At 46.4% G+C, this 12,653-nt stretch overlaps 3 protein-coding genes across 4 annotated transcripts; 1 reads left to right on the top strand and 2 right to left on the bottom strand.

Moving 5' to 3' along the window:
- Positions 1–176: 176 nt before the first annotated feature.
- Positions 177–2,594, bottom strand: tas2r202 (taste receptor, type 2, member 202). Of its 2 annotated transcripts, none has more exons than XM_029830319.1 (2): positions 2,436–2,594; positions 177–1,972 (listed from the first exon to the last, which is right to left on the bottom strand). In XM_029830319.1, the coding sequence occupies exon 2, from the start codon at positions 1,940–1,942 to the stop codon at positions 977–979; it is 966 nt and encodes a 321-aa protein (XP_029686179.1). In that variant the 5' UTR covers positions 1,943–1,972; positions 2,436–2,594; the 3' UTR covers positions 177–976. The 2 variants fall into 2 exon arrangements, with proteins under 2 accessions (XP_029686179.1, XP_003974794.2); XM_003974745.3 differs by lacking the exon at positions 2,436–2,594 and adding an exon at positions 2,195–2,403.
- A 1,644-nt stretch (positions 2,595–4,238) lies between these two features.
- LOC115247707 (serine/threonine-protein kinase pim-2-like) lies at positions 4,239–6,569 on the top strand. Its single transcript, XM_029830318.1, has 7 exons — positions 4,239–5,078; positions 5,161–5,255; positions 5,339–5,386; positions 5,500–5,706; positions 5,809–5,989; positions 6,071–6,259; positions 6,377–6,569. Exons 1-7 carry the CDS (start codon positions 4,724–4,726, stop codon positions 6,466–6,468), a joined length of 1,167 nt encoding a protein of 388 aa, XP_029686178.1. The 5' UTR covers positions 4,239–4,723; the 3' UTR covers positions 6,469–6,569.
- A 1,793-nt stretch (positions 6,570–8,362) lies between these two features.
- LOC101075930 (coxsackievirus and adenovirus receptor homolog) lies at positions 8,363–11,970 on the bottom strand. The gene is made up of 7 exons (XM_003974744.2): positions 11,700–11,970; positions 10,549–10,709; positions 9,835–10,036; positions 9,609–9,761; positions 9,410–9,532; positions 9,021–9,159; positions 8,363–8,946 (listed from the first exon to the last, which is right to left on the bottom strand). Exons 1-7 carry the CDS (start codon positions 11,812–11,814, stop codon positions 8,742–8,744), a joined length of 1,098 nt encoding a protein of 365 aa, XP_003974793.2. The 5' UTR covers positions 11,815–11,970; the 3' UTR covers positions 8,363–8,741.
- Between the last annotated feature and the right edge of the window lie 683 nt (positions 11,971–12,653).

The following is a 12,653-nucleotide window of genomic DNA, read 5'->3' as shown; positions in this document are numbered from 1 at the left end:
TGTATACATAAACACACACTCGGATCCATGGAGAGATTCATAAATAACCTTGACCTTATATGTGCCTCTACTATTCTCCTAATTTGCTGCTTTTTGATGACAATCAGAACATATAATAGGCCCATAAAGTACGTTTGCCAGCTCTAATACTTATAATTAAAGGCAGCTAATTCAAGGTTTCCCCAGTGCTGAAGCTCTCTCATATATGCTTTAATTATTAATATTGAGCCGCTTTCCGTGTTGGTGAATGTGATCCAGTCTTCCGTGGGGGGTTAAATCTGAGGCGCATCAAAGGGAGAATCCCCGCTTCACCGGGGATCTACTGCGGGGATCTGCTACGCCGTTTCCAGGTGTCCCGACGGTCCGTTTGGATCCAACCATCAGAACCACCAAGAAACAGGAGCTTTCAAGCAGCGCAGCCGCCCGAGGGGGGGGGGGGAAACGTTAGAATCCTCTGGTTTCAACCTAAAATGTTTTATTAATATGCTCCGTCCTCCAAATTCATGCATTTTTCACAGTCCTGGGTGGGTGCGGAGTCGGTCCTGAAGGTTATTTGTCTGAAATATTAATTATCCGATGAGGTCGAAATCACCTGATCCAGAAGGCGATGAGTTATGACGCATTTTAAAATCCCTGATTAAATTATCGCCCCATACACAACACACACGTTTCTGTGATGATATTACCGGTTAAACCCGCTAACTTAGTTTGGTTAAAGAAACGTTTTAATAGCTTTACGTCTTTGCTAGTCATGTTCGTTTTATTTGGTTTAAAATAATTCGATTGTTAGCAGCGTTAGCTGACACGTCATCACAGGCCGCGTACATTTATTTCTATTAGTTTTAATATATTGTAACAACTTTTTACATACAGGAATAATCACAATTCTTGACTTTCTGACTTATTCTGGGCTGTAGTTGCTCTACGGTGTTAGTTGATGATTCAAGTCTTTTAATAAGTGCTGACACTGGAAGAGTCAGCTCCTCACTTTTGGGTTCGCTTTAGCCTTGTGTTCTGGCACTTTCAGACAAGCCAGACAGGAACCATCCAGCAAAGCGTTGAATTCATGTATCAGAGCCTTCCAGAAGGATTTTTTCCCATAAATTAGTACCATGGCGGTGATGGTGGTGTAGGTGGACGTGAAGAAGAAGGTCAGCGTGAGCATGTTCTCATGGTTCACGGCTATTTGGTACTGTACATACAGGTCAACCACGAGGAACACGATGAAGATGGCCACCAGGGACAGTGCCATCTGGATCACCCTCATCTGGGATCCCAGTTTTGGGCCGTGGGCACCGTTGGTACTGGCCTTCATGTGGCGGAGGTGGATGGCGAGGTGGATGGAGATGGACACGCAGCATTTCACCATCACCACGCCGGGGAGGACGTCGGCCAGAAGCAGGTACGTGACCTCGTAGATTTTCCCAGAACGGGTGTCTGGCACCAGAACACCGCAGTCCTGGTTTGCTATCGTGTAGTTGTCATGATGAAACACGGCCAACATCGGCATGCAGGTGCCCAAACCGCAGAGGGGAATGAGGACCATGGCAGGGGTCACGTACTTCAGGATGGCCTGGACGCAGGTGTGGCAGCGGTTGGCGGTGTTCACCAGCTTGGTGCTGTAGTAGAAGGTCAGAAAGCTGACGTCCCACATGATGGTGAACTTCAGGCTGTAGATCAGGAGCAGCATGAAGGTGTAGGGGCTCGTCTCAATCTGACAGTTGACGTCCACCTGGTCCATGGTCATCCAGAAATAGCAGACCAGCTGGTGGGCCATGTCGGCCAGCGCCAGAGCCATGATGATGGTGTCACTGGGGGTCTGCTGCTGCTTCTCTTGCAGCCTGGACAGACTGGTCAGGAAGATATAGCCGTTAAAGAAGACGGTGGCGACAGCCACCAGGCCCGTCAGCACAAACAGCACCACTTTGTTCGCGCTCAGCATGGCGATGATCAGGACAGGAGACAGAGATCCCTGTGGAACATCAGACAGATCAGCATTCCCTTCTGTTCTAGTCCTCAAAATACACACCAACGCCACCAAGCTAGAACTCCAACCCCAGAGTAAAATAAGGAATTAAAGTCCAGGTTAACAGACGTCTGCAGGCTAAATGACGGTGAATAAAAGTACAGAAATGCCACAGTAGTTCTGCTTAACTGGAGTAAATGTCCTTCCAGAACCAAAAGGTTTTTTAACCTCGATCAAACCTGCTCACGTTCCTCCCAACACGCCGCCGCCGCCACCTGGATGTCGACTTCTCTCCTTCGTTTCTTCAGCCGTTAATCTTCGCCTGAAGGCCTCAGGGTCAAGCTGCACCACTGAGGGGGCCAGCACCGGAGCCTCTATATTTATGAACCACCAGGAAATGCATTTGCATCCGTCGTGACCACGGATGGCGGCGGCGGCGGTGGTGGCGGTAACGTGTGTTTGCACTGACCTGATGCTTTCTGCTGGTTTGTCCTCATTATGAAGATCTGGTGACTTTTCTCTGTGTGGAGTAGAGCAGCGTGACAGCTCACACCGCATGCAAATGGTTTATGCCTGCGGCTCAAGCCACCATGTTTACATCAAACCACACACACACACACACACACACCTCTGAATCACCTTCAAGAGCTTACAGCAGATGTTTTTTTTGGTTGAATTTTTGACAGGTGCTTTAACTTGTCTTTGGCCTGATGTCGATAACGTTTCCCCCTGATACTGAATCATATTCGACAAGACGCTGATATTTATTAAGATGTTTTTATCTGAGAAAAGCAACATTAATATGAAGTTTTGATAAACTCACGAGTCAGACTGGGGTATGTACTGCAGCTGGCCTCCAGCGGGTGGTCTGTTTATTGAGTATCTTTAACCGTTCAACATTATTTAATTCAAGTCTGCTGCCGGCATTTATCCGGATGGTTATTATATGGATTTACAGAAATATGTTTTAAACCTAAACGGTCTTCTGGTTCCCACAAAGCTGGTGAATCAGTTTTTGGTTGAGGAGCGGCTGGATGCAGAAATCATTAGCAGTGTTGTCAGCAGTTGTGATGCCCTCTAAGAAATGCATGATTGAAAGAAGACACGGCGTGGTTTATCAATTATTTCTGATTAATATTCACGGTGTATGTGCTGAAACAAGCTTTAGTATACAGAAAATCCTCCTGATAGACTCAAGGACTCGGATGTTGAGGAGGGAAGATGACACAGACAACAAAGCTGCTGTGGAAGACATCATCTAAAAGTGGCCAAAATTATTGAGTTTATATCTGATATCCCTCAACTATGACTGACCGAGTTTAGAGAGTATCGTCCTTAAAGGGCCATTACACCTAGAATAATTCACATTTCTCTCCTTCCAGCAGCGTCAGACAAACCCACAGCCATAAATCTCATTCGATTTCTGCTTTGATCCACAACCGGCTACTGATCCGACATAGCTGAGGAATCACCGTTGATCGCGATCTACTGGTCGATCGCGGCGTGACATTAAAAAATATCAGCCTATCATTCATCCCGTCACTTGATTGATGTACAGGGCAGGAGTCAGATGACCACTGAATTTGACGTTCAGGTGACCAATCAAGCTATTCAGCGAATGACCTCTGATTTTAAGCCAATTAGTTAATTATTATGTGTGTTTTGCAATATTGGCTCATTCGGTTATGGAAGGTACATCGACATACATTGTAGATACAAAGAATCCTCAATACATTTGAAAATAATTAGATGCTTTGCATTTTTGTGGTGGGTAGATCATTTTGACTTGGTCATTTTGTTAGTCGCTCGCGTGCTGAAAAAATGCACAGATTTGTATTGAGCAATATGGATTCATGTAGTTATGCGAGGTACACCAACGTATATGGATCATATAAAAAATTCTCAATATATTTATGAATAAATGTATGTTTTGCAAATTTATAGTAGGTAGATCTTTACTTGGTAAAGAAGATCAGGTATTACAGGTATTGCCGCCTTCAGAGCTGCATACTGACCTCTGACCCCGTTGACCCACTCAACTTGACTCTACCGGCACCTTACTTTACCTAATATAATGTATTTCTGTATGTATTTTCTATGCCAGGGACCAAAACGCGATGCGGCACCCAGAAGGCCGACGGAAAGTACCACCCAGGAAAGGAGAGTCACGGCGAGAGCGATGGAGGTCTCAGGGCGAGCGACCCACACGCGAGTGGTGTGCAGGCAGGGCCTATTATAGCCTCCCCCAAAGACTATTAGGCTAGACTGCCAACTAGAGGCACGTGTCTGGCCGAGCTGGGGGCAGGTACAACAACAGGACAAATGTCTGAGCAGCAACATCCCCCATAACATCCCATTACAGCTCAGCTTTTAATACCATTGTTCCCAACACAAACTGGTCGTCCAAATCTTGCAAAGGGGCTATATTTTGTACCCAGCGAGTTCAGGACTGAAGAAGCCTCCTGGATAGAAGGCAAAACGTCTTCAAAAGAGAAGAAAAACAGTCCAGTTGACAAAGTAAAGTACCTTGAATAGACACGCAAAACAACGATGGCTGGGATCAAAGCATATAGACTTTGGTCAGAGTCAAAACATTAAAGAAATACCAAAGCCATTTCAAAAGACATACATGAAGACATCAAAGTCAAGATGAAAGAATCTTTGAATGAAAGACAAAGGTATACACAATAAGGTTCCCCTGCTCAATAAACTAACAACTGTGCAACATTGGCTGTTGAGCTGTGGTACAGAGCAGAAATGGGCAACTTTTCACACAAACACAAACGTGAGGAATCCTCAAAATCAGGTGACTCACAATCAGAGACCAGCACCAGTCCAACCACCAGCAGAGGGGAGGACGGTAGGCCGGTGTACAAAAAGAGGAGGGTCGGCTCTGAGTGCAGGCGAACGGTTTGTAGCAAACCCACTCCTCGAGTGGGACCGAAGGAAGTGTCGAACCGGGGCACAAAAAGAAAGGCCCAGTCAGACCTAGAAGCACCCAGGAAGAGACGCAGGACTGAACCAGTGACGGGTCCCCACAATGTGTCTTTTCCTGAGCTGCGGCCATCAAGCACAGCAAAGCCCAAGCATATCTTGGAGCCACTCAGCAGAGGTGAGCTTATTGTGGAGGGTGTATATGTGTGTGTGTGTTTGTGTTTGTGTGCACTACAGCTATAGTAAATCTGTATTTGCAGAAGAATACGAGAAACAATATATCGAAGATTCACAGCTGGGAGAAGGAGGTTATGGAACAGTGTATAGCGGTTATAGAAGGCACGATTTATTTCCAGTAAGTATTTTTATTTGAATCACACCAAACACACACACACATAATCATCACTGATCTCCTTGACACATGACTTTTTCCTGCAGGTGGCAATCAAGCACATTGATAAGGACATGGTCAAGTACCAGCCAGTGGTAAGGCTAGCTTTGATGCTACCATCAGCTGTTGAGCTCAGTGTGGAGCTGTTCTTTTATCATTGATGACCAGCAGTAAACCACAGACGAGCATGTTGTGTTCCTCTCTTCAGGTGATAAACGGTGAGGAACGCTGCGCCCCACTGGAGATGGTACTGATGACGATGGCAGCAGGGGACTCTGTAGGGGGAAATGCAGCGGTATCCCCATTAGCATGGACTGAGCTTGATTATGAAGTCCTGCTGATTATGGAGAGGCCAGAGAAGTGTATGAGCCTGTTCGACTTCAACCATGGCCAAATAGACGAAGGCCTGGCTAAGGTAATAATGCTGCTATCGTTAGGGTGGACCACCTCCCACCGCTGCAGAGCCCAGTCTGATAATATCTTTGGATGTTCTTTAACTCTTGTTTCTGCCCATCAGGAATTCATGAGGCAGCTGGTGGAAGCTGCAATTCAAATCCATCAGGCAGGCATCTTCCACCGCGATCTAAAAGCAGAAAACCTACTCCTCCAGTTCTCTGATGCTCGGCTCGTTCCTCGAGTGCGCGTCATTGACCTTGGTTGTGGCTGGTTTGTGACGCCGGGATATTGCAGCTACGGCGGTACGGCTGAACTCATGCTGACGTCTGATTTGGAGCTTTTCAGTGGACACTTTAATTCAAAACCTTTTTCTTTCCTCACAGGAACCCATTGCTTTAGGCCTCCAGAGGTTGACCACCGGGGACTATATGAAGCTGGCCCGACCACCGTCTGGCAACTGGGCTGCATCCTCCTCCAGCTACTCAGTGTAAATACTGACTTGTTTGTAACAAGGATGCAGCACTGCCAAAATGTCCTCACGTACACCATAATGGAGCTGAAAGTGTCTGAAGGTAAAGAGATGCTACTGCTTCTTTTCTTTATTAATATTTTGCAATTGTCTGAACTTGTAATTAACAAATGCAGCTTTCGTGCTAACGGTCACTTTTCTCTCCGTCTACCCTCCGCAGACTGTAAGAACTTTTTGATGAGCTGTTTGCTCGTCAACCCTGATCAGCGCCTTACCCTGGGACAGATGTTGTGCCACCCATGGTTCCGTTGACAGCTGATGTCCCTCTATTTTACTGAAATGTGAACCTTATAATGATCTGTAACCATTTATCACTACTGCCTAAATAAACACACTATTTTCCTACATCTCACAATACCTAAGAAAATGACTGGTGTCTGGTCTCTGCTTTGTTTCTAGGTAACTATTTTAATTATACACCCAGCCCAGATGGGCCACCATGGGGACCATGTGGTAGGCTTGGGGCTGGGGGAATGCTTTTAGAGGTTACTCAATAAATGTTACCCATGTTTTGGTGTCGAACTGCTGAAAAAAACAAGCCTGAGGCTCTGATCCAAAAGAAGCCCAGGTGGCCTTGACAGACATTTATTTAGTGTAACTTTTAATAACACGTCTTTATTCACTCTAAACATTGACAAAAAAAATTCAGGCTTTTCCAACTGTATGTTGTTAATTCAGGTACCAGAGGAGCAGGTCAGGACCAGAGTTAAGTGTCTCCTGTACAGGTTTTTGTCCCTGTCTTCATCACGTCCTGTTTTATTTTGAACTCTGGTGGGTCTCATCCACATCTTCCTGACAAGTCTTCCTCCTGTGTAATTGGGTAACGTCTCTGTTCCGTCTCCCTCCACCTCCTCTTTATAAACCGTTCCTTCCCCCTTCCGTCTCGGATCATCTTGTTAAAGGGGAGCTTTTCCTTGCCACTGTTCCCTGTTGGGGGTCAGGCCCTGGGATTCTGGAAAGCGCCTAGAAACAATTTTGATTGTAACAGATGATATCTAAATAAAGATTGATTTGAGTTGCTGTAAAAGCACTTTGATGTGCTGAAACCAAATCATGATTTGATAGCCCCCGATTTACAGGTCTGTTAGCAAGATAGTGAACCCTAAATTTAGTGAATCTGAAAAGATTATTTCCAGAAAGCTGTTTTTATGCACAACAACATTTACTTCTATCGCCAATACAAGTGCAACTTGGGGACTCTTTTCCATGTTTCTTACACTAACCCATAAGATCAACCTTCAGGAAACCCCTTTTCATCCAATTAAAGCCTATTGATTTGAGGTTTCTGAATAATAAAACTAAATAACATTTCCTCTGCTAACACAGCAAAACTGTCACTGCAACAACATGAATCCTGCAAAATGTCTTCAAATTTCCTCCTCCTTAATTCAGGAAAAACTGAGGTCCTGGTGTTTGGTCCTGAACCTCTCAGGGATAGATTAGATCACATGATCACTCTAGATGGTATCTCATTAACATCTAGTCTCTCTGTGAGGAATCTGGGAGTAACTTTTGATCAAGATCTCTCCTTCAACTCACACATTAAATTAGTCTCTAGAAGTGCCTTTTTTCACCTGAGGAACATCTCAAAGATCAGGAAGTCTCTGACGCGGCATGATGCTGAAAAGTTAGTCCATGAATTTGTTACTTCCAGGCTGGACTATTGTAACTCTTTATTATCAAGGCCCCCCTGCTATAGAACTAGCTCCCTGTCCAGGTACGGGAGGCTGACTCCATCACTACTTTTAAGATCAGACTCAAAACCTACCTCTTTGAAAAAGCTTATTGTTACTAATTCAGTAGTTCCAGTTACTATCATAGACAGACAAATTATCATACTTAGGGGGTCGTCTAATCGTTAGGTTACATCTTAGTCATGCTGTTATAGGCCGAGGCTGCTGGGGTCCAGAAACATGATCACCTGACAGGCCTCTGTCACCCCACTGGGTCATGGTTTCCTCTCCTCTCCTCTCCTCTCCTCTCCCCTCCCCTCCCCTCCCCCCTCTCCTCTCCTCTCCTCTCCTCTCCTCTCCTCTCCTCTCCTCTCCTCTCCTCTCCTCTCCTCTCCTCTCCTCTCCTCTCCTCCCCCCTTCTGTATTAATCTAAAGAATTACATGTGAAGTTTGAGCAGTAAGAAGCTCCACCATCAGAGTTTCAGCATTTAATCCTCACATACAAATACAGGAACATTTAATTGTCATCATAAAGATAAAAAGATTTTATTTTTTTTAAAAAAAGGGTTTCAAGTTGATGGTGCAGAAAGTACAAAAACCTGGAACTTGCTGCTGCAGTGCATTTCAGCATAAACCAACGCCAGGGCAATGTTGCGTTGCTCCTGTTTGTTTTTAACGTCTGTTATTTACAACCTTCAGCGTGCCGACGTGTAAAGACTCAGCGGGTTATGGTTGGGTTATGGTTGGGTTATGGTTGGGTTATGGTTGGGTTGGGTTATGGTTGGGTTATGGTTGGGTTATGGTTGGGTTATGGTTGGGTGGCTGAGGGCCAGTTCACACCAGGTATCCGTACTAATGGTCGTAGTTGCGGTGAGCCGGGTTCTTGCCTCCATCCCTGTCCCGGGTGTAGATGGCATTGTGACTTGACTGTCTCATGCCGGGTTTATGGTGCTGCCCTGAGCTGTATGACAGGCCAGGGTGGGTCCGGTACCCCAGGACCGAGCGCAAGCTGGAGCGGCGGATGGACAAACTTCTCTCCGGCGCCTTCGTGTCCTCTCTGACACCACACATGGAGCCTCATCAAATGCCAGCTGAGGCAGGTTAAAATGCGTGTCAGCCTCCATGAAGTACCTGATGTCATTTGCCTCCTCCTTTTCTTGATGACGCTCCCAACAGCAGCAGCAGAGGAGCAGGAGGAGCAGCAGGAGGAGGAGCAACAGCAGGATGGCACCAATCACGGCCCCCACGATGACACCAACGTTGTTGGGAGCTGGAAGACGAGACGCCAGAAATGGTGATTAGTTATTCCACTGTCTCTGTTCTATAAACCTCCCCTGCTGCTCTCATGCTACGTGTTGCCTCAATCTTATTTATATGATAAATATGTCTGCGAGGCCCCTCCAGGAGTGGTTCTGACACGCTCTGCCTGCAACAGGTGAGCTGAGCAAATATTTGAAGCTGACAGAATTTGAAAAACTGCTCCAGGTGAAGAACTCAGGCGCTAAATGAGCCAGACTTACGGTCGTATGCGTGCAGCACGTAGTCGCACTGCGCTCTGCCGACAGAGTTCCTGGCCTCACACACGTAGCGCCCAACGTTAGCGTCTGTGTGGTTGTTTATCCGGAGCTCTCCGCTCTCTGTGTCTGAGGGGCAAAAGACCACAGTTCAAGCAGAACTTCTCTACTCACAGTTCAGGGAAACCTCATTTTCCTTTGGTACTTTGAGTCGCGGACGACGGCATCGACCCTCCGGCCTCTCGACTCCACCTGTAGCTGATGGGAGCGGAACCTTGAAATGATTTACAGCCGAGGGAGACCGAGCCACCTTTCTCCTCCGGTCCTTCCACCCAACACTTTGGAGTGGACGGCCGAACTGTTGGAAGGAGCACCTGTTGCTGTTTTTGCTCTGTCATTGTTTTGATGTTAAACTGCAGAGTCCCCCTCACCCAGCACCACCAAAGTCACTTTTCTCGTGTCCACACCCGGCGCCTTCTTGACCTTGCACTGGTAGGTGCCAGTATCCGAGCCCCTCAAAGCAGACACCGTGATGGAGGCATCGCCCTGCGTGGGATTTCCAGCGAACCGGAACCTGGCGGAGACCCCGGGGTCGCCGTACCGATGCACCTGCCTCCCACTGTATGATAGAACCTGGAGAGTAAAGAGGGAGGGAGGCAGTTTTTTCCACTTAAGAAGCTGCTCCCACCGTCAACACGTCAGTGCAGGTTTCTGCTGGGTGAAGCTTCGCAGGGAGCTCCTTAATTCCACATGAACACCTTTCACATGCAGTGAAGTCACGACTGGAGTGGTTTTGAAAAACCTCATATGAAGAAACAAAAGTTCATTTAAGTTGCCTCCGCTTCATGTTTGCTTCATCACGCTTCAGAAACCAGCTATTTCACTCCTCCAAATAAAAAATGTATCAATTACCTTCATCTTTAATGATGCTCTGGTCCATTTAAGCTAGCATTTTCAGCTATATTTTATCTCTTTGCATTGTAAATCTGTCTTTTGCGTTTCCATCCCATCGGAGACTGTTGGCCGGGTGTTTCTCTACGTGTAGGTCAGATCATTGGGCTGCTGTTTATTTTTATGGTTTTTCTGTGATACCGCTGCAGCAGAACCACCCTGTAGGTGCTAGGGGTGTCTTCCCTTGATCCTACCAGTTGGTCTCTCTGAGTGATGTCTGGGTTCACGTTGGACCACTCGATGTCCAGTTCTCCAGTGTCCTGAGGGCCCAGTGTGTAGGTGCAGCCCAGTTTGATAGTCTCCCCCCGGGCCTTCTGAACGGTCTGCAGGCCCGTGGCTATCACCTCCATCGCCTCTGTTCACAAACATTTTCACAATTATCTGTAGAGGCCACCTGAAATAACCTCGTCCTTCTGACACATTAAAAGGTTCTAATTTTATCTAGACTTTCAGGCTCTGGGCTCCTCTACAAAAGACTTGGAGCTGGAGGGAAAGTAGAAGTAGATTTTCGTTATGTGAATTCATTACTGTGGCGGCTGTATTGAAGAGTTAGGGCTGATGATGAGTAAAGAGACAAGCAACAGTTTTAAGGCAGGCTGACTGTACAGTTAATATATGATTTATTATATGAAGAAAGCATAATTCTACTATTAAGATGTGAGGGACATCCCTGTAGTGGATGAATGGAGTCAGCGTCTCTGACAGATTAAATGGTCTGTTAAAGTCTTAATAGGAGGCTGCACAAGTGCTGAAGGAGCCTAAGCGAGCGAAGAAGGAGGAGGAACCCTGAGAGATCAGTTGAGTGTACGCGCACAATTATTAATTCAAGAGCTGCAGATTAAAAAAGAGCTCCAGGAACTCTCAGTTCTGCACTCCTCCTTCAATTTCCCCCCATGTTTCAAGAGTAGATGTCAGGAAAAAGAACATCCCAGCCCCAGAATTTCACATCTGTTGTGGTGACGCTGCAGATATTACTAAATTGAGTGACTTTATGCAGCAGATTAGGGCCAATCTGCAGTCAATCTGACATCTGTCTGACGGTTTTCTGAATACCAGCAAGTCTCCTTTGAAACCTGATCTGGATTTCTCAAGCTTTCTAAACTTTTGGTGACCTTTGGTGAAAAGTATCCTGCAGTTTTCCTATTCTTGAATTCTTTAGGTTGTTTTTTTTAAGTTTTAAGTCGTGGGTTTCTGATCTAAATATTCTGATATTCAGTTTAACCTCTGCAGCAGCTGAAATTGTTGGTGTCAGTTTTTGAAAGGCTGATTTGATCTGATATAGAGTCACACATAAGTGACATTTCATTTCCAATGGTCCTGAGATGACGAGCAGGGAAAAGCTAACCTGTCCTGAGCGCCAGCAGCAGCAGCAGCAGCAGCAGCAGCAGCAGCAGCAGCAGCAGCAGCGGCGGCGGCATCCTCATCTTCATCCTCCTGAATTTACCCTGTGACAGCGACATTCACAGAACTTGAACCTGTTGGTTCTGTTTCCCCACAGACGGCATGAAGGTGGACGTAAACAAGCAGCAGACAAACCGCCGGTGCTGAGGACACGCTGAGCTCCGAACCCAAACCGCCCCGTTGACGTACCTGAGATTGAAGCAACCATCTGCTCCTCGTAGAACTGCCAGTAATTCCAGTAAGTGCTCATTTTGTTGCCAGGTAAAACTCGCTCCCTGTGGCCACGCCCCCTACCTGTTTGCAGCCAACTCGTGCATGTGTCCTTGGGGCTTGTAAGAAGCACGGTTGTGGAACTGTTTAAACAAAGAAATAGAACGTCTGTTTGTCCTGGATCGCTTAACTGGAAAAAGGTGAACATTTACCTGCCACCTTTAACAAGTGTTTTTCACTCCATAAAACTGCACAAATCTGCTGCTCCACCTGTTTCTGGTGGCTCCGAAAATATCAACATTTCTACACAGACAACAGAATTTATCAATATTTTCTCTGTACATTGATTTAACTGCGAACGACGGCGGCGAGAGCCGGCGTGTGACTTTAATCGTTACTGGTTAAAGACGTGACCTCTCAAGAGTAGAAATGCTGCTTCGGCCCCCCGCTGAGAGGAGCAGAACCGACAGAACGATGGAACCCAACAGCGCTGCTATGCCGAAGAAAGCTGCAGGAGAACGTGCACAAGCGTGCACAAGCACGGCAATGATGTACGTTTCCATCTTAATGAGGTGATGTCAGAAATCACAAGGTCGTGGAGACTTGTTTGAATTTACCCTCTTCTATTCGCCAGAGAGTTCTGAATTTAGAATGAATTGGATCAGCATATTTTAACTAACCCAACTGA

Source organism: Takifugu rubripes, chromosome 21 (genome assembly GCF_901000725.2).
Source record: "Takifugu rubripes chromosome 21, fTakRub1.2, whole genome shotgun sequence".
Lineage (NCBI taxonomy): Eukaryota > Metazoa > Chordata > Actinopteri > Tetraodontiformes > Tetraodontidae > Takifugu > Takifugu rubripes.
Note: the sequence above shows the minus strand (reverse complement) of the source record. Positions and strands in the feature narration are given on the sequence as shown.